The following is a 20092-nucleotide window of genomic DNA, read 5'->3' on the forward strand; positions in this document are numbered from 1 at the left end:
ATATTTATATATATATTAATATATATATATATATAAATATTTATATATATATTAATATATATATATATATATATATATATATATATATATATAATTAGCTTGAAATGAACACACCGCGCACACATGCACACACACACACACACACACACAAATTTATTTAAAAAATAATTTCGATTTGTCTGGGTCCAATTAAATTATAAATAATTGATTTAATTTTTATCAACAGCATCATCAGAGAAGTTAAATGAAATGTGTGTGTGTGTGTGTGTGTGTGTATATAATAGACACACATGTACGCACACACCCATGTAAATTCGCTTGTCTATGGTTGATTAGACTATACCTTAGCCATTTTAATTTTAATAAAAAAATCTGTTTTTCTCAGAAAAGTTAATGGATTCTCTTTCTAGCGAATAAATTTAGAGAAGGGTTAATTGGTGTATTTGTTGAAAAAAACTTTTCACTTGAACTAACCCACTTACACTATATTGAACAACAACAACAAAAAAATAATCAGACTAATTAGTTGATGTCACTAATTACAACTTGAAATTTGACATGAAAAAATAAATTTATAAATGCGTTACAAATTCATATATTATGAGATTACTTTCATGTGGTGTCATAATTACTTCACAGCATAGATTGAAAAAGAAAACTCGAACATTTCTATTACTTCGCCTATCTTGATATGTAAAATTAGATATATCTGTGTGGTTATCTAACAATATCTTTTGGCAAGTTAGCTACTCAGAAATGCTCATGTTTTAATACTCTAGGGAAATCAACAGGCATTTAGTTTGAGAATTTCTCTCAGGAATTAATCATATATAATATAATTGGCTCTCCTGTCGATTTCGACGTATGAGTTTCCACCACAACAACTAAGTTGCTTGGAAATCCTCACAAATGATTTGTTTATAATGGTAAAGGCTTTATGTAGAAACATCCACGTTTTTTTGGTATTACTGCTAACCTTTGTCGGTGTAGATAACTGGCACGGGCCAGAGTATACAGTAAACAGCAAGTTTTTACATAAGAGTTTCCTTCTCCTCGATACATGTCATAACGAAGACTTGGGGCGCATATCTCCCAGTGAATTAATGCGCTCAGCAGATACCAATCTAGAAATTTCTGCGACGCGGCACGCTACATACAGCGCCTAATATATATATATATATATATATATATATATATATATATATATATATATATATATATATATATATATATACTGGTCTTATATATATACTGGTCTTATATATATATATATATATATATATATATACATATATATATATATATATATAGGTCTTTCTGCTCATCATGTTATATTTTGTTTTACTCCTCAATCGTTTCTATCTCTTCCCTTAGAAGTCCTCTGAAAATGGGGACGAAACATTGAAATTTTCCTACAAGTCTACAAGTTTTTCTTTCTTTTACCATAACGTCATAATATCATAATTTCTTTAGCCGCTACCTCCTTGGGCTTGAGCACTGTCGTAAATGTATTTCACTCGCTGCTTAGTTTAGCGATAAAGCGAAGTCCACTGTCTGTTTGTTTACAAACAAACTATCAGCTAGAGCACTGTTCACCGTTGGGCAGCTGTTTATTTAATAGACATTTGATGGATCATTTACGAGTGCAGATTCCTAGTCCAGTGATTAGAGTTGCCGCCTGTCAACGCGATGCTTGTAAGTTCGATCCACGGCTAGGCAAAGGTGCTCATTTAGCAGCACTGATGAGTTGTGATACAACAAAACACTACTGTATGTGGATAAATATATTGAATATATCAAAGCCCTCCCCTTCCATTAGGTTGAGCACTGTCGTAAATGTATTCCACCCGCTATATATATATATAAAGGATTTTTATTTGTGAATTTTTTCATCATTTTTATTGTAATTGTAATTGTATTTTACCCATTTTTATCCTAAATGAATATTACATACCAATAGATATGTAGATATATACGTGCATATATGTTAATATATGTATATATTTATATGTATGCATGCCTATATGTATATATTAACTAAATCTTTGAAAGATTTTCAGATTACAGACTGTATAATACTGTAACATTAAAGTCCATATAAATATAAGTATTAATATTAAGGTTTTTAATGCAAGCTTTTTAGTTTTTCAATTTATGTGCTAAATAGCAAAATTTCTAATTCCCTATAAACATTATTTTGCTAAAAACATTTCCTCCTTTGATATGAGCCATTTATTGAAAATCCATGGATTAAGGTAAAAACAAAAAAGATTAAATTTTTGTATTCCTTGTTGAATAATAAATTTATCGTATTTTTTTAAAGTTTACTGAATTTATATATATATATATATATATATATATATATATATATATATATATATACGTACGTATATATACACTTAATTATATATTAGATAAAAGACGTTTTATAATTATTGCCATATGCACACACACACACGCACACACACGTACACACATACACACATGCACACTCTCTCTATCTCTGACACACACAAACACACATATACGTACATAAACGTAATTAAAAAAATCAGAAAGGTTAAATTAGAGATAAAATCTAATAAAATAGTTTGTGATGTTATTTCAAGTTAACTTAATCAGTGCTGGCGTGGAAGAATGTGATATAAATAAATAAATAAAACAAATAAATTAATCTATCATGATGACGTCAAATGAACTAAAATATACGATAAGAAAAACAAAGCTTTTCAAGGAATAAATTGAAAAATGTTTTCTGTAGAAATCTCGAGTCCTCACGGCGTACGGTAAACACGAATCCAGACTATGGGTCTACCTTGGTACATACTAATAGGCAAGGAACCTTTTTTCCTCACCCGTTTGGGCGATCCCTAACAAACTAGGTGAGATCTCCTCGTCACACAATTCCGACCTTTCTTCTGTTCTCGATACAGTGCCCGAAGAACACACACCAATAAACATGTCATCCGTTGTAAATAGTCTTGCCGTTATTAGATCCCGGAGTTAAAAGGTTACAAAAACCTCACACCCTAATCCTAATCCACAAATAAAAACAAATATTTTTTATTTTATAAAAAAATGCAAACAAACGAACAAAATGTCAGTTTTATTTTGCTTAAAACGTTGACTTTTAGGAAATGTATTTTTGGCTTCATCGTAAGTACATTTTTTTTGTTTATTTTACTTTAATTCCTATGCGTTCGCCATTTTGTTTTGTGTAATGCAATTTACTTTGGTAAATTTAATTACGAAAACCGAACGATTTTGACACCTATTGGCAGAATTTCAATGAAAATATAAAGTTAATAAAGAAAGAAAGGAAAAAAAAAACTTCTGAAGACAAAATTCAGTCTTGACTTAATTTGTATTCAAGAAAATTTCTTATGTATACACCTTCCTGTCAGCTTTTACACTAGAAGCATTTAGAAGGTGGTCCTAAGTTTAACCACATCTTTTCTTTTTAAAATTACACATTTGGAAAGAACACCAATTAAATAAATAAGTCGGTTTCTTATGTCAACAGAAAGGATAAAAGATGGCTTTCAATACATATAACTTACAATAAGAATGGTCGTATAGTTAAGATCTATAACCTTTTTGACGATTAAAAATGATCTTTTGTATACGTATATGTGAGATCAGTTACAAGTTTAACTATATTATTTATTGACTTTGGAAATGCATTTTATTACTTAACTAGTATATATATATATATATATATATATATATATATATATATATATATATATATATATATATATATATATATAAAAACGCGGCAAATACATAAATAAATAGCTTTATTTGTCTTGATTAAAAAAAAGTTGCCCCATTTTTAACGGCATTCAATTCGAAACGGAAGACAAGTTTACCAATAACCAAAGCAGGAGTTATGGAAATAACACACAAAAATAAAAGTAATACAAATAATGTTAATTAACATGTACTAAAAAGGACACACATTGATGTAACTCTCTCCCATTGTGAACAAGTGATCAGCTTATATGGTCTGTACTTAAATGATCGTCACGGATGATTGTGCTTATGGTGGATCACTCATTACAAGAAAGATAATCCACTCTTCTCTCCAAGTACATAACGTATGCTCAAGTGCACAGTGCGTCGTGAACCAAGGACTTGTCTTGTTATTAGTGTTATTTTAAAAGGTTTATTTTTTTTCCGGATTACTTCCAGATTTTCTATTAAGTCTTGGAAGTCCAGTCAACTCAGCTCAACTCTAGCCAATGAAGAAAAGTAAGGGACCCCTAGGGCAATTAGTAAAAGAGACACAATGTCTCCGACTGAACTCTATCCTCTCATATAATGTCAACAGTTCGAACTGCTGAAGCTTCGGCATTTGTTACATTAAGTACGCAAACACACACACACATTTCTGTGGAAGTATATTTTATTTCCTTATAATATATACCAATCCTTATTCAAGAAGCTCAATGTAATTACAGAGCAATACAGTGAATGAATGAATGACAAAAGTCTATATTCACAAGTTCATGATGTTGACCATCTTATAATTTATTCCTTTAATTCAGTTGACATTTATAATTCTTGACAGTATTTGTTTCAAAGCGCAAAATCAATAGACTCACTAATTGATACATTATTTAAGTGATTGATTTTGCGCTACAAAACAGATACTGCCAAGAATTGTAACTGTGGACCGAATTAAAGGAATAAATTATAAGATGGTCAACATCACGAACTTTGGAATATAGACTTTTGTCATTCATTCCCTATATATATATATATATATATATATATATATATATATATATATATATATATATATATATATGCATTGCTTTATTGCTGCATTAGTTTCAAATATTGTTATTTGGGACATTAGTGGCGAGAGGTGATGGATGAATATATAGATGTATAATGTATAAAACCAAGTTTCAGCAGACATTTTGTCCCCCGATAGTAGACTCTAGTTAACCGAAATTGGGATTCTCAGATCTTTTATCGATGCTTGATATTCACGATTGATCAGAAGAATGCAGTAGCAAAATTTTCACGCGTTTAAAAAGCATCATATGCGTCAAACAATCCCGCTTTCTCTAGTTTCTTCTTAAGATGGAAGATAAACAAACAAAAATACAATAACACACACAGACATAAAACGAACTCCTGCATTTGATCTGTATTCAGAGCAAGTGAGTTATATTGGAGAACAGAAGTCGGGTGGAATCATGATCTTTTTATATCTTTTCGTTTAAGAGGAGAGGGTTACTCACCTATGAGAGGTAGGACGTCCGATGTCGGTGGCATCTTTTCGGCCACTATCATTAAAAATACAGTCATGGACAGAAGCGTGGTGATTCCCATGGATATTTTCTCCCCGGAGTCAGAGGGCATGTAGAAGCCGAGCAGCGCCACCAGAGTGATTAAGATACAGGGCATGACCATGTTGAATAGATAGAAGAGAGGTCTTCGCTTAATGAGTATGTGATAGTGTATGATGATGTACGGCTCCTCGCAGCACGAAAAGTGCACGACGTGCCGCTTTTGTTGAAAACCAGTGAGTGACCATTCGGAATTTTCAATGTAGTTCGATACGTCGCCGTCATCCTCGCCGTTGGTGAGTACGTTCACCTGGTAAGCGTCGTAGGTCCATGAGGCAAACTGCATGGAGCAGTTTTGTTCGTCGAATGGAAAAAACTTCACGTCGATGGAACACGAACTCTTAAAAATGACCATAGACAGCCAGGTGACGTTTCCCTCGCTGGTGACGATCACGTTGGTACTAATGGACGATTCGAACGCCTTTACGTCAGCGCTGAAAGAAAAAACAATAAACCGGAAGTTAGTATTTAATCATAAACACGCATGCGCCTGTTATCAGCGCAAAAACCATACGCACAGACTCGCACTGTAACAAATTTGAAGCTAATATTGACCGATCTGAACCCCTTCTGCAAAAATAGGCTTCAGCCAATTAAATTTACAGTTATACTAAAAAAATTTTCCGTACATTAAAATTTATAAATCTTCGTAGATATAAGCTTGTCCTTTAATTTTTTGAGGAAAAAGTCTCATTAAAACTTTAAATACGTAAACTATAAAAAAACAACGAATATTAAACATATTTACATAAAAGAAAATTAAACTCGATATTATTTTACAAATTTAGAATAAATAAAAAGCAGGAATGATTCAATAAGATTAGACATGGAATTTATAATTTATAAATTTACCTAAAAAGACAAGTAAATAATTTATCAAAACTATTACGTTTTGCGCTTATTTTAATGGCGACAGTTTTACCTTCCTATAAAGACTATGGGTTGATCTGGCAAGTAAGATACTCGCATATCGAAATTATTTACGTCATAGATGCCGGTTTGAAGTATATGACCCAAAGAATAATAAAGAAGCGATTTAAGAATAAATAAACTTATATATATATATATATATATATATATATATATATATATATATATATATATATATATATATATGATAAACTGAAAATATATAACAAAATAAAATAAATGTTTAAAAGTTGAAGATGAAAACAAAATAAAGAAAATTAAAGTTTGCAGAAAGTAATTATAAATGTATGTTTAAAACAATCATTAGTTACGTATATATATACATATATATATATACATATATATATGTATATATGTACATGTATATATATATATAAATATAAATATATATCTCTATATGTCAATATACAAATTCAGAAAAAAACTAAAACAAAATAACATAAACTTTTACAGCAATGCTTCAGCGAACATGTATACATTTACAAAACTCATATAAGCAGATAAATTTGTATTAGAAATATATATATATATATATATATATATATATATATATATATATATGTATATGTATATATATATATATGTATCCAGAAGAGTTTTTCATGGTAACTATCTGATGATCCCTAAAATAACATTTTTACTTGTGCAAATTCTTGGAAGAAAATTAAAAGAATTAATTGATTTAGCGTAATAATTTTACAAAAAAATATTATTTTCTTAAATTTAAAGCTTATATATATATATATATATATATATATATATATATATATATATATATATAAAGTAATAATAATATATAGTAATATATATATATAATTATAATATATATATAATATATATAGTATATGTCATCAATTATATATAATATAGTCCCTATAATATATATAGTCAGCTGTATATAGCTATATATCGATAAAAGTGTGAATGTGTGTGTATGCGGACAATTATAAACTTGAAATTTAGTATATAGAGTATTCAGACATGTAGAACAGTTTTTAATCGGTTTCATCAGAAACAAGTGCTGCTAAAAAGTCAAAATATAAAAATTAGTACGTGGGATATTCTGATTTTTCTTTTTTTGTCAACTGTTTCACGAATGCGCATGTGTAAATCGTTCATATGACAGATGCATTATGTTAAGATTGTATAGGTCTGAAAACATTTTTAAAGATCGTATTAAGTTGGCCTAATGGTTATCGTATTTGACTTTCTCTCTTTAGGTTTTTGTTTCGACCTCAGCTCGAGTATTTTTTTTTACTTGCAAGAATTGAATTGTTTAGAAAAATACAGTACTCGCATGCACATGTCTCAGTTTCTGTATGAATTAAAATATAATATTTATTCGTATTTTACGCCCGGGCAACACCGGGCAACACCGGGCAAACCCGGGCGGCCTGCTAGTAAATGTATACAACTTATTAAAAAAAAAAAAATATATATATATATAGTAATTGTCTGTATTTTTTAACAACCAAGATGAGGAAGTCAGTCCAACAATCTCAATCATATGTATATATATATATATATATATATATATATATATATATATATATATATATATATATATATATATATATATATAATATAGTAATTTATAAAATATATATGGCGATATATATATATATATGTATATATATATATGTGTGTGTGTGTGTGTGTGTGTGTGTGTGTGTGGTAATCCACATACAGTGCTATTTAGCTGTATCACAGCTCATCAGTGCGGTCAGACAAGCAATTACCTCAAGCCAGGATTGAAACTCGACAATCATCGCTTCTCACAGTTACGCTATTTGTATATATATTGTAGTTTAATTTAGTTTTGTATATGCAACCATGTATAATAGTTTATAATTTGTTGATGTTATGTTCGTAAGTATGTATACTCAAATTAGAAATAATACATTTACTAATTATTAAATAGAACATTTTGGTAGAATATTCATGAATTAATGTCGATTGCTAGTACGAATAGTTGGCTTAGTGACTTTGTTTGATGAAATTAAAAATAGCGTAATGGAAACATATTAAAGGTATATGCAGCTTCTCTTCCAATTTTCGGATTTTTATCATGTCAAATCACACGTAATTTACTTTTGACGGATTGATTGTTGCTATTTCTTCTGATGAGTTAAGGGCATAATAGATTCACAGATTGATACACTAATTAAGTGGTTTGTTTTGCGCTACGAATCAGATACCGTCAAGAATTGTAAAAGTCAACTGAATTAAAGGAATAAATTATAACATGGTCAACCACATGAATTTTGGAATATAGTTTTTGTCATTTATTCTCTATATTGCTCTGTAGTTTCATTGACCTCAAAAAGATTGGTATATATTATAAGAGAATATATTTCTATAGAAATATATATATATATCAGACGATGTCAAAATATCGGTAAACTCATGACTCACGCAGCAGTTGCCAATAGTGTAGTAGTTAAGAGCCTTGACTTTCGTACAAACGGTTGGGTTTCAATCCTTGCTTGAGGTAGTTGCCTGTCTAGCCGCACTGATGAGCTGCGTACCAGTACTGTATGTGGAGGATTATATATGTTTGTTTGTATGTACGTGTGGTGCGTAATGTCTGTAGTGATCGATCTGAATCGTAATTTAGTTTTCTTGTGCATTCGGTGGCTTAATGTTCACACCCTGTCTAAAATTGATTTTCATTCTTATTTTTTCTTTCTCATTGGTGCAGTCACATTTGAGTAAAAGATTTCTGTCACTTTATCCCCTTGTGCATTTGTTCGACACTTTTTCAAAGCTTCATAAAACTTTAAGGAATTACTTAAGCCAATAATGTCAACGCAAGAAGGCAACTGTCAGCAAAATGCTTGCCCGATCATCCATTCTAAGGAGAGAGAGGGGGGGGGGAACAACAAAAAGTTCCTGTTTTAAAATTTCACTTTGGAAGTAAAGATCAGAAGAAAAACATGTAAAATCGAAAAAGAAATCCAGTAGAAATAAATTTTGCGCTTCGCGAGTCCCACTTTTAAAATCGGAATGCATTTCATCGATTTTGTCCGAGCAAACATTTTGTTTTCCTTCTTTTTTTTCTATATGATTCGATTTAATTAAATTATATTTTATTTCCGTGATTTTTGTAATTTTTTTTTAATGTTTCATTTATTATTTGTAATTTTGTGTGTAATGTTTCTTGTTGTTTAATTGATTTAAGGGGCATTAAAAATAATCTTTCGTGCCCGACAGAGTGAAAAATATTTCATTCCATAAGATGTATTCAATAGAAAAGCATCTTTTACGACCCCGGTTATAAATCTAGATGTAGAAAACGTGGCGTAACAAAGGTAATGAGAAAGGGAGATAAGCGAGGAAAAGGATAGAAGCTCAGCGAAGAATGGAAAGAGAGGGTAAAAGATAGAGAGTGTAGGGAGCGGAAAGAGAAAAGAACGAAGACTGACAAAAGCAATTTTCCTGCTTGAAACACTGACTTCTGACAAAATAAAAATAAAAATAAAACATAAAAATAACAGAAATATCCACATTATGCAATCTATCTCTCTTTTTCTCTCTCTTTCTACTCTCCACACACATAGGGCCCCACTTTCGAATCTTGCTAGATTCAGCCACTCTAATGATTTGTAGACGGCGAAACCCGTATCAGTGAATAATTATATCTTAAAAACAATCTACATGCCGCTCCCCATTTGGGGGTACAAAATTGGTAAAAAGGAAAATTATTCCCTACTCGCACTTAGGTAAAAATGCACTTTCCAATAATAACGCACTAGCAAGTAGATTCAAAGTTGCCTTTGTAGATGAGTTTGAATCCTTCGACCAACAATAATTATCACTTCCTGCACGGATGATTGCGAAAGCATGAAGTGCTAGTGTCTGTAGGTATAAAAATTATTATTAATCTCTCTATCTCTCTTTCTCCATATATATATATATATATATATATATATATATATATATATATATATATATATATACTCTTTATTTGTTTTTACAAAAGTAGTAATATTTTGCTACACAGTCATGCGCATGTTTCGGTCAGCTAGCTATTAATAACTATGGATATCTCCAGGCGAGTTTGCAGAAAAAATATCAGGCCTCCTTTGTCATAGGGAGTTAAAATCAAGAGGTTATGTCAGATGTTGTTAAAGAATAAAATTTGTTTATATGTAAAGAAGTTCAAATAAGGATGTTGATTTGAGTGTGTTGAGATATGGGAAAGGATTAGGGTGGGGGTTAAAGAATAGTATTCGCATGTGTATTTAGGGCCGCTCCAAATCTTTTACATACTAATATGTATAGGTTCAATTAGTGGGGAATGTGAGTTTGATATATCTATGCTAAAAGGGGTTTCAGATTTAATCGGGGTCATTCAGGTTTCAAATTTAATCGGGATCATTCAGTTATAAAAATGTATTTGTCTAGAATTTTTATGTGTTCAGAAAACGTACAACTTACGTTTCCCTCTTAAACTTTAATTTTAAACTATTTGTTCTAAATAAGCACTCAAGTTTGCCCAGCTGGGCAAACTTGAGTGCTTGTACCGAAAAAATATCCAGTAAATAAAACGTTGTTTAGTAAATCGTTATTTTTTTTTTGCATTTCCATACACCCAAACATGGATATAAATATCAATAAAACATTAGCTGGGTCATAAACTTCATTTCGTTACCTTACTTGCCTGGGTGGGTTCCCTGTAGGCTGAGATAAACCGCGTCACACACACAGACAGACAGACATTAGGAACATTTATAATAAGATATATATAATTAATAAATATATCAATCAGAGCTATTATATATTAATGGAATAGATTTCAAGAACTTAAAATATACTAATTATAATAAATAGATAAACATTGCTGAATATTTATTTCCAGAGTTGGAATAGTCTACAATTCTATCTCTCATTATTACTTATACTAGCAGGTAGACGTGACGTTGCCCACGATTGAATGAGGGTCAACAAATATTCGACACTTCTAATACTTTTCTTCTTATTGAAATCGACGAAAACACCCATTCTTCAATCAAATTGGTTGATTGCACACTCTAGTCGGTGACCAACCACTGTGCACCGGAATGAAGTTTAACATGCAATGACTTAGTCCACAATATATTGTAGTTTATATTGTTAAGAACAGACTGTTGATTCCATAAAAATATTTGGGGTTTTATTACTATACACATAGATTCGAAAAAATTGTCAAAAAACAAATATATAACAAATAAATGTTATCAAAGGCAAGATAAGTTACTTTTCTACCTTACTGGATACGTTTTAGTGCTTTTATTCAATGTAACATGTTTATTCAGCTCGAAAATCATACATTGTTTACCGATGTATTAGAACATTTAAAATGACCTCTGACTCTCTCTCTTGAGCACGGTAAGTTTGAGAAAATGAGTTAAGAATAAGAACCTATACAAAATAATGTTAAAAACCCACCGAATATATGTCAGTCTATGTCACCGTAATATATTGAGCCAGTTTCTAACAGTATTTTGTACAGTTTTAAAAATTTTTAACTTATTTTCCCAAACCTTGCCGTGTTCAAGAGAGAGTTGGGCGCCATTTTAAATTTTTCAATGCATCTGTAAACCTGTATGATTTTCGAGCTGAATAAACATGTTATGTTAGATAAAAATACTAAAAAGTATCCGGTTATGTAGAAAAGTAACTTATATTGCCTTTGATAATATTTATTTGTTATATATTTGTTTTTTGACAACTTTTTCGAATCTATGTGTACAGTAATACAAAACCAAATATTTTTATATTATGGCTGGAATTAAAGTTTAAAATGCAAAACTCAGGTGTGATGGTTTGATTGTGTTCTAATTCAATTTCGAACGCGCCACTGTTTTATCAAAGAATTTACTGTTTAATTTATACGCCGGGCCCTTCCGCTTGTATGATACAGAAGCGTATCAAACGCGTTTGTGATATTACGCTGTATAAGGGTGTTAACTTTAATCAAAATCAAACTGTTTTTAATCGGATTTTATCGATTGTTGATTTTCAATGCGAATGGAAACATTCCAATACAAAGTCTAAGAATTATATATATATATATATATGTGTGTGTGTGTGTGTGTAATTCCTAGGTTTTATAACTTACTATATATATATATATATATGTGTGTGTGTGTGTGTGTGTGTGTGTGTAATTCCTAGGTTTTATAACTTACTATATATATATATATATATATATATATATATATATATATATATATATATATATATATATATATATATATATATACACAGTTTGTTTATTATACAAATATTATTGCTTACATGTTTCAGTTCAATCCCAATTCAAGGATAACATTCTTTAATAATCACGGGAGTTTCATTCAATTTAGATTTAAGAAACCCAATCGATACAACCATTATATATAATGGTTGGTTACATATATATAATGGTTGGTTATATATATATATATATAATGGTTGGATCCGTTATATATATATATATATATATATATATATATATATAATGGGTTCATATATGATAAATAATTCGCTTGAGTAGAAGTATTGTTAGTCTCGTTCAGACACAAAACTATACATAATTAAAAGTAGTCATTTTGTTGAAGCAAGTATTTTTTCAATATGGCTGACGATATTTCCTTTTTTTATTGAAGAAATTATATTTCTGGCCCATTTTGATAGCTTTTTCTGCTGAAACTATTGGCCCACAAAATTAATCTTTTTTCATTTTCTTAAAACTTTTGGTCCTTACAACGCCAGACTTCTTCGGAAAACTTGTTCCTGCATTTCTGCGGAACACATCATCATGAGATAATCGGATATTACATTTTGGACAAAACGGGTAACAGTAATAGTAATACTATAATTTTTTCTCCCTTATTCGTTTCGGTTGGCTGCGTTAATATGAGATTCCTGTTGTTTTATGTAGGATTTAGAATAATGTTTTGCCTTGCCAATATCTGATTACCTTGTTTTTTTTTTTTTTTTTTTTTTTTAAGAATCGGATGTTCTAGTTTTGGGACGGAGTTTAATATACGAAAGAAAAATCCGTGTCTCTCGATTTAATATGTCGACCGTTTCTCAACGAGGCTCTATGTTAACGATCCATGGCAAACGTTCAATATGATGTCGTCCTCTTTTTGAAATGATATTCTTACTTGTATTTTGGTTTGAGCAGGATTAGTTTAACCCACTCTCGCCCCTTTCCCTCGCCACTCTTTTTTCTGCCTTCGTCTCTCTCTCTCTTTCTCTCTCTCTCTCTCTCTATATATATATATATATATATATATATAAAGAGAGAGAGAAAAGCATATAATATTATTTCATGGACGCACAGAAATTATATACATATATATTATTTCATGTACTCACATAAATTATATATATATATATATATATATATATATATATATATATATATATATATATATATATATATATATATATATATATATAGTAATTTATGAAAATATATATGGCAATCAAGTTACAGAAAAGTTCCGAGGTGCATCCTTGTAAGGAATCATCAGGCTTATGCCTAACGAGTTCTTATGGGGATGAAACGCAAAAATTCTGTGTAGTTTAATTACTATATATATATATATATATATATATATATATATATATATATATTTTATAGCTGTCCATTTTGAAAGGAAAACAGAAAACATTTCACGCTATAAGTAACTTATGTTTAGTCTTCGAAGTAATCGCCAGCGGGATCGAAAGCCTTCTTCCTACATGTCTTCAGCTATGTAATTCCTTTGCAGTAGAACTCGAGAGGTTGAGGGGATGGACACACAGTCCGTGAGAGTTTGCCGAAAGTCTACTTCATTAGCGAAGGAATTCCCACTCAAGATAGGTTATCCATGGAATGGAAGAGGTGATAATTTCATGGCGCAAAGTCAGGTAAGTAAGGTGGGTCGCAAAAAGTCTCATACCCAAGTTGCTATATGATATCCCTGACCACTTGTGCAATATGCGGCCTGGAGTTGTTAAGAAGGAAAACCACACATTTGTAATTTATCAATGCAGACTCCTTCTGCACACGTTTCAATCACTGGGAGTTTAGGTTGTTGGTAGCAGTTTATAATGAACTCATTGACGACTCGCTCACCAACGTGTAATCTTGCGTAGATGCATAGGCAATTTTGCGATGTAAGCGTCAGCATCATGAGGAAACAATAAATGTCTGAACCGCTTTTGGGCGCTTCGTACAGAACCCAGTTTTCATCATTGCTAAGCACTCAAGTAAATAAGGATGAGGTACAGTGGCGAGAAACGAGCGATATGCAGGTTGCTATGCGTCCTTTTTGAACTTCCAACAGCGTTTGCGAAACCTACTTGCTTAATGTGTACGTCCTTGGCGGGGCAGGTGGAATCTGTTTAATCAGAAACATTGGACTTTCTTACAAGTTCACCACACGTTAGACAACTATTCTTTTCAATGGCCAGTTTCAGGATTACGTCATTCAAGATCCGGAGTCGTTCACTGCGAGGCTCAGGACGGAGAGAAACATCTCCCGACTTGAATTTTTTAAACTAACGACTTGCACTACATTCATCCAAAATGCCGAAACGCTTGAAAATTGCGGCGACTTGATTCAGTTGCTTATCAGCTCATTTCTGCGTCGTAGAGCAAACAGCCCTGAACGACACCTTTTGACACAGCTGTGGTTCGGCTTATAACTAATAGCAGGGTACATGTGTTTTTTTTTCCCAGTAACGTCTGATGTTTCTACTTCTAGCTGTTCGAATCCGAAAACAATTGCTATACATTTCGGATATATTTCAATTTCATTCAATAATAAAGAAACACGGACAGATTTTTTGGGTTATCTAGTATATATTGTGTCCCGATGGGCGGATAGAGAAGCACGCCAACACCTTTCCCACAACTCCTGCAGCTACGCTGGCTCCGACTGTATTAGCTTGCCTTTCCTTCGGACTTTGCAACGCCGAGAGAGGGACTCTGGCAACTGGGAAAACCTAGGGTTCTTCATCGACCCAGCTAGATCTGCATCCGGAGAGGTAACTCTAGCTTCGACTTTATAGGCATAACAGACGCTGTAGTGTACCAGACTAGATGCAGAGCACCATTGTCTCATTAGACAGATGTTTGGCATCACTATTGTGTGCACATAATCTAGAATCTAGACAATACATTAATTTGCTTACAATAAAACTCTACATCTATATATATATATGATCTACTACTATTAGTGAACACTCCTAACTAATTAGTATATAAAGTATTACGTAATGAGAGAGAGAGAGAGAGAGAAAGAGAGAGAGAGAGAAAGAGCGTGGTTGGCTATTCAAGATAATAGCTTCTAAGAAAAGAGACGGACAGAGAGGGAGTGTGTAAAAGAAAAACAGTAAAGAATATACTTTATAGTATTATAGAATATAGCAATGAATAGTAATAGCGGTGGAAGAAGACGAGAGAATAATTGGGAATGAGAATGAGGAGGAAAAGCAAGAAAGGTAGTGTAAGATAGAAATATATATAGAGAAAATGAGGGAGAGAGAGATGACAAAGAAAGGAAGGGTTTATATTTAGATCGTAAGAGCAATAAAGATTAAGATATGATAAACAGATAGAGAGAAAGAAAGAGGAAAACCCCCAGAGAAAGTAAGAATGAAATAGAGGGAAAAGGTCAGAGATAGAGAGAAAGAAAGATAAATATAGCGCAATAGAGAAAAAGGTTTAATTTGATGTTGTAAGAGAAGGAAAGGACAACAAAGACCCATATATGATAAACAGAAAGAAAAGAAAGAGGGAGAAAGAGGAAGCAAGAGACAGTAAGAAAGAGAGTGAAAATAAGAAAGAAAGAGAGAGAGAAAGAAAGAAAGAGAGAGAGAGAGAGAGGGAGAGAGAGAGAGAGGTGGGTACGAAAGGAAACAATAGTGAAAAACGACAAAACGAGAAAGAAGGCGAGTACTGTCATATCTCAGTCTCTAGAAATTTCTCCAGGGAAATCTAACGTCAGATACGTGATTTTCTGGCTTGTGCTTGATATAACTATACGTAATTATCTCCCCTTGTTAAACTGCGTATAAATAATGACAATATACACTCTTGATTTATTTATTTAACATGAAACGCTTTTAAAAATAAATGCACTCAGGGACATCACAGAACTCACAAGCAGGTGTGTATGCGTTTCCGCAACTATTTTAACATGTATTATATATATATATATATATATATATATATATATATATATATATATATATATATTTGTTTTTTTTTTGTAAATTTAATTTATACAAAAAACGCATTTAATCTTAATTTTAATGTTATTTGGTTTTTGTTTTTGCGATACGTTTTTTAATGAATTCAATTATTTACGAAAGTTCATTTTTACCTAAATGCGAGTTGCGAATAATTTTCCCTTTAACCAATTTGGTACCCCCATATGAAGAGCGGTATATATATATATATATATATATATATATATATATATTGCTTATAAAATATAATTATCCACTGACACATGCTTCGTCGTCTACGACTCATCGAATCTCGCTAGTTTTACCCACTCTGATGAGTTGTAGACGACGTAACACGTGTCAGTCGATAATTATATTTTTAAAATTATGTATACATATAAATATATATATATATCGTTTCCAATCTTGGGATATCAAAACGGGAAGAGAAAACAATTTCCAACTAACATTAAGATAAAATACTTTTTTGTATAAATATTGGCAGACTGAATCTATCACAATTTATGTCAGTTACTGTTTTTATCATCTTATTTATTTGTGACTATTGTTTTGCATTTAAGATGCACAAAACCTTTGTCATTTATTGTTATCCGATTTCTTTACTTTATGCAGTCTTTATAATTTTATGACTAGAGTCGTAATGACCAATCACTAGAATTAAGTAGCGAAGTGAAGTAGCAGTTTTTGCCAACCCATTACTTCTGTACTATTTCTTGTTAATACCCTTTTGTTCATCTTATTTCTCTTCAGTCCTTTAAGATACCAGCGATTCTTCCCAACTGAAACTTCTCACAACAAAGGCGAAATGATAACTTAGAGACGATTTTCTCATAGCACTTCTCGCATCCGATCCTATCCTCAGTTAACTAATTTATCTTTTCTGAAGAAAGAAAGGTTGTTTTGTTGAAGCATTGCAGATATAAAAACATGTGGATATTTATGAAGGATGGTAGATATACAGAAAAATGGAGTTGTGGAAGAAAATAGGAGCAAAAAACGAAAAATATTTGGATTACGAATATTTTGAATAATCTGAAACAATATCCAGTTATGCTTTTTCGTTCTTCATCGTTTCCCCAATCTGAATCTGAAAACCTTCTAATTTTTCTATATACCAACACAGTTAATGGATAAATTTACCGCTCAATATTAATATAAACATATCTGTGATGGTATAACATCTTTGATATTTTAGAGCGAGTCATCACTTCTCCAAAAGAGTGAATAATTCAAAATGCCTGTTTGTCTGAGAATATGAGGCTTGCAAACAAACAGCAATGCAACAAGGGAGGTAATAAAATACTATAAATACTTTAATGTTATTAATATTTATGTCTAATATTTGTCTGTTTGTGTGTATGTTAATACTTTTTATTATTATTCCATTTTTTTTCTATATTTAAAAATACGCACATACTTATTTGAAATTTTGTAAAATTGAATTTTTTTTTTTTTTTTTTTTACAAAATATGAGACTTCCGTCCGAGCCTTTACTTTTGCATTTCTTTAGAAATGGAAATTGCCGGAAATCGTCAATGATGATACACCATCCGTAATTTTTTTAAAAATTAATATTTAGAAGTAAGTCCCATATTTACTGATTTGGTATTTTGTGAGAATCGTAGCTAAAATACTGTCTTCGATTATTTGTTTTCCTTCATGATTTCTTTCACCATATAGCGTTTCTGCATTATCATCAGCCTTCATAAATACCCACAGATTTATCTTTCCCTATTTCTTTTGTTCGTTTACTACTCTGTTGGTACGTACATGCCAATTAAATATTGTTTAGAGTTGGTTGGTTTTGTTTTATGGCATATCAACCCTTTTCAGGTTATTTAATGCCGAATCCAGTGATTTTGAAGAAATTCTTTTTCAATAGAATATGTTTTTCAAGTCAGTTTCTATTTAATCCATAGTTGGGACCCTAACAGGTACCACCACTCTGGGTCAGAGTGGACCTGGGAGCAATGGTAATTAAAGGGTGGCTCCACACTCCCAAAAGCCCGCAAGCTGGGGCCTTACCATCGGATATAGTTTAAGGTCATATCCAGGATTATTGTTTAGAGACAGATATGCAAACCCACAGTAAACACTATTGTTGGGACAGTTAATCGAGAAACAGAAAAATCGGAACTTTTTGGAGTATCGGAATTAGTATTGGAATCTCAATATGAAAATTTTGACCCTATTGGCCGATACCCCCACCACATCCGATTCTCTGTTTTCTTTTTTACTTTTGTTTTTGTTTAAAATTTAATGTTCTGTTTTTTAGTATTAATAATAAACTGATAAATATTTATTGATTTTAAATTACCAGTAAAACAAAATCTATATATCCTCAACCACATCTGTATTTTGTCGTTTGCGAATACACATGCACATATTAGATGGTATTTTACGGTAATCCGAAACCGGAATCGGTAATTTAGAACAGAATCGATAATTGTATCGGAATCGGTGAAAAATGTTGGAATCGTCCGATCACTAGTTTTTTTGTTTTTTTTTTAAATCATGGCTATAAACAGCGGTAAGCAGCGAGATCGAACCCTTCTCCTCTATATTCCTAACTCATTATCGTTTGTGTTATTAACAACCATACTTGCACATGTCTTCTTAAAACATATCGCGGCATGATTTCACTTTTTTCTTGAATAAATGTAAATGCGGTTGAAATTAAGACTCGTAGACTATGATCGATATTATTCGATCAATAAATCAATATATACGCGAATTTATCGAGCAACGTAGTAAAGTAAAATCGCGAAGATAATATAAATTTTTAATCTTAATCACGAAATAAATAAATATAATAAATAAATTAAAGGAACTTATCGATTAGCGAATCCAAGTTTTTATTTTATAGCAATTGAAAATTTATTTAAAAAACAAAAAAAACTTTTCAATTAAGAATTTCTCTGCTTTTTGTTAAAACGATTGTTTTCAATTTATTTTATTCAATTTTTAATATCCTCTTTGCATGTAAAAGATGAACAGACTTATAAAGTAATGACAAAGTTTTCGAAATTGAACTTAAAAAATAACATGCAATAAATCTATATTTTAAAATTAATTTACGCTGCCATAAAAGAAATGACGCAGTTTATTTGTTATTGCATAAAGTATATGAAATATGAACTTTTTTGTATTATTATCGATTACGTTGATTCTCCGTTAGTACTTTAATCTTTTAGTTTTTACGTCTGTTTCGTGGAGTGAGTTTTTTTTATTTTTATTTTCAAGTAATTGAAAAAATATGTTTTAAAAACTTTCGATTAAGATTTTAAAAGTTTTTAAATAATGTTTTTAATTCAGTGATATTCCAGCCCCCTTTTTGAAAAGTAGGAAAATTATAGCCAATAAAATAATTATCAAGTTCTTCAAAGTCTAAAATTAAGGAAAAATGATTTACTCTATAATAAAGACCATTGTGCATTCATTTATATATAAAGAAATTTAAATCCGTCCCATCACACAAAACTTATCGAGTAAAAATCGTACTGTTTTACGATTTTATTTAGCGAGGAGAAAAGAGAAAGAAAATAACAAGTTAAAAAAAAGCCACCGCATGAAAGGCAGTTTAA

General features: G+C 31.0%; 1 protein-coding gene across 1 annotated transcript in view; it reads right to left on the bottom strand.

Annotated features, from left to right (window-relative positions):
- Window positions 1-20092, bottom strand: part of LOC145291466 (neuronal acetylcholine receptor subunit alpha-10-like) — a 1220610-nt gene that overhangs the window by 288807 nt on the left and 911711 nt on the right. The window contains exon 6 of the mRNA XM_080137324.1: window positions 5256-5797. Coding sequence (XP_079993450.1) covers window positions 5256-5797 — 542 coding nt within the window. The remainder of the gene's footprint in view (window positions 1-5255; window positions 5798-20092) is intronic.

Source organism: Euprymna scolopes, chromosome 12, assembly GCF_053919585.1.
Source record: "Euprymna scolopes isolate OS-2025 chromosome 12, ASM5391958v1, whole genome shotgun sequence".
Lineage (NCBI taxonomy): Eukaryota > Metazoa > Mollusca > Cephalopoda > Sepiida > Sepiolidae > Euprymna > Euprymna scolopes.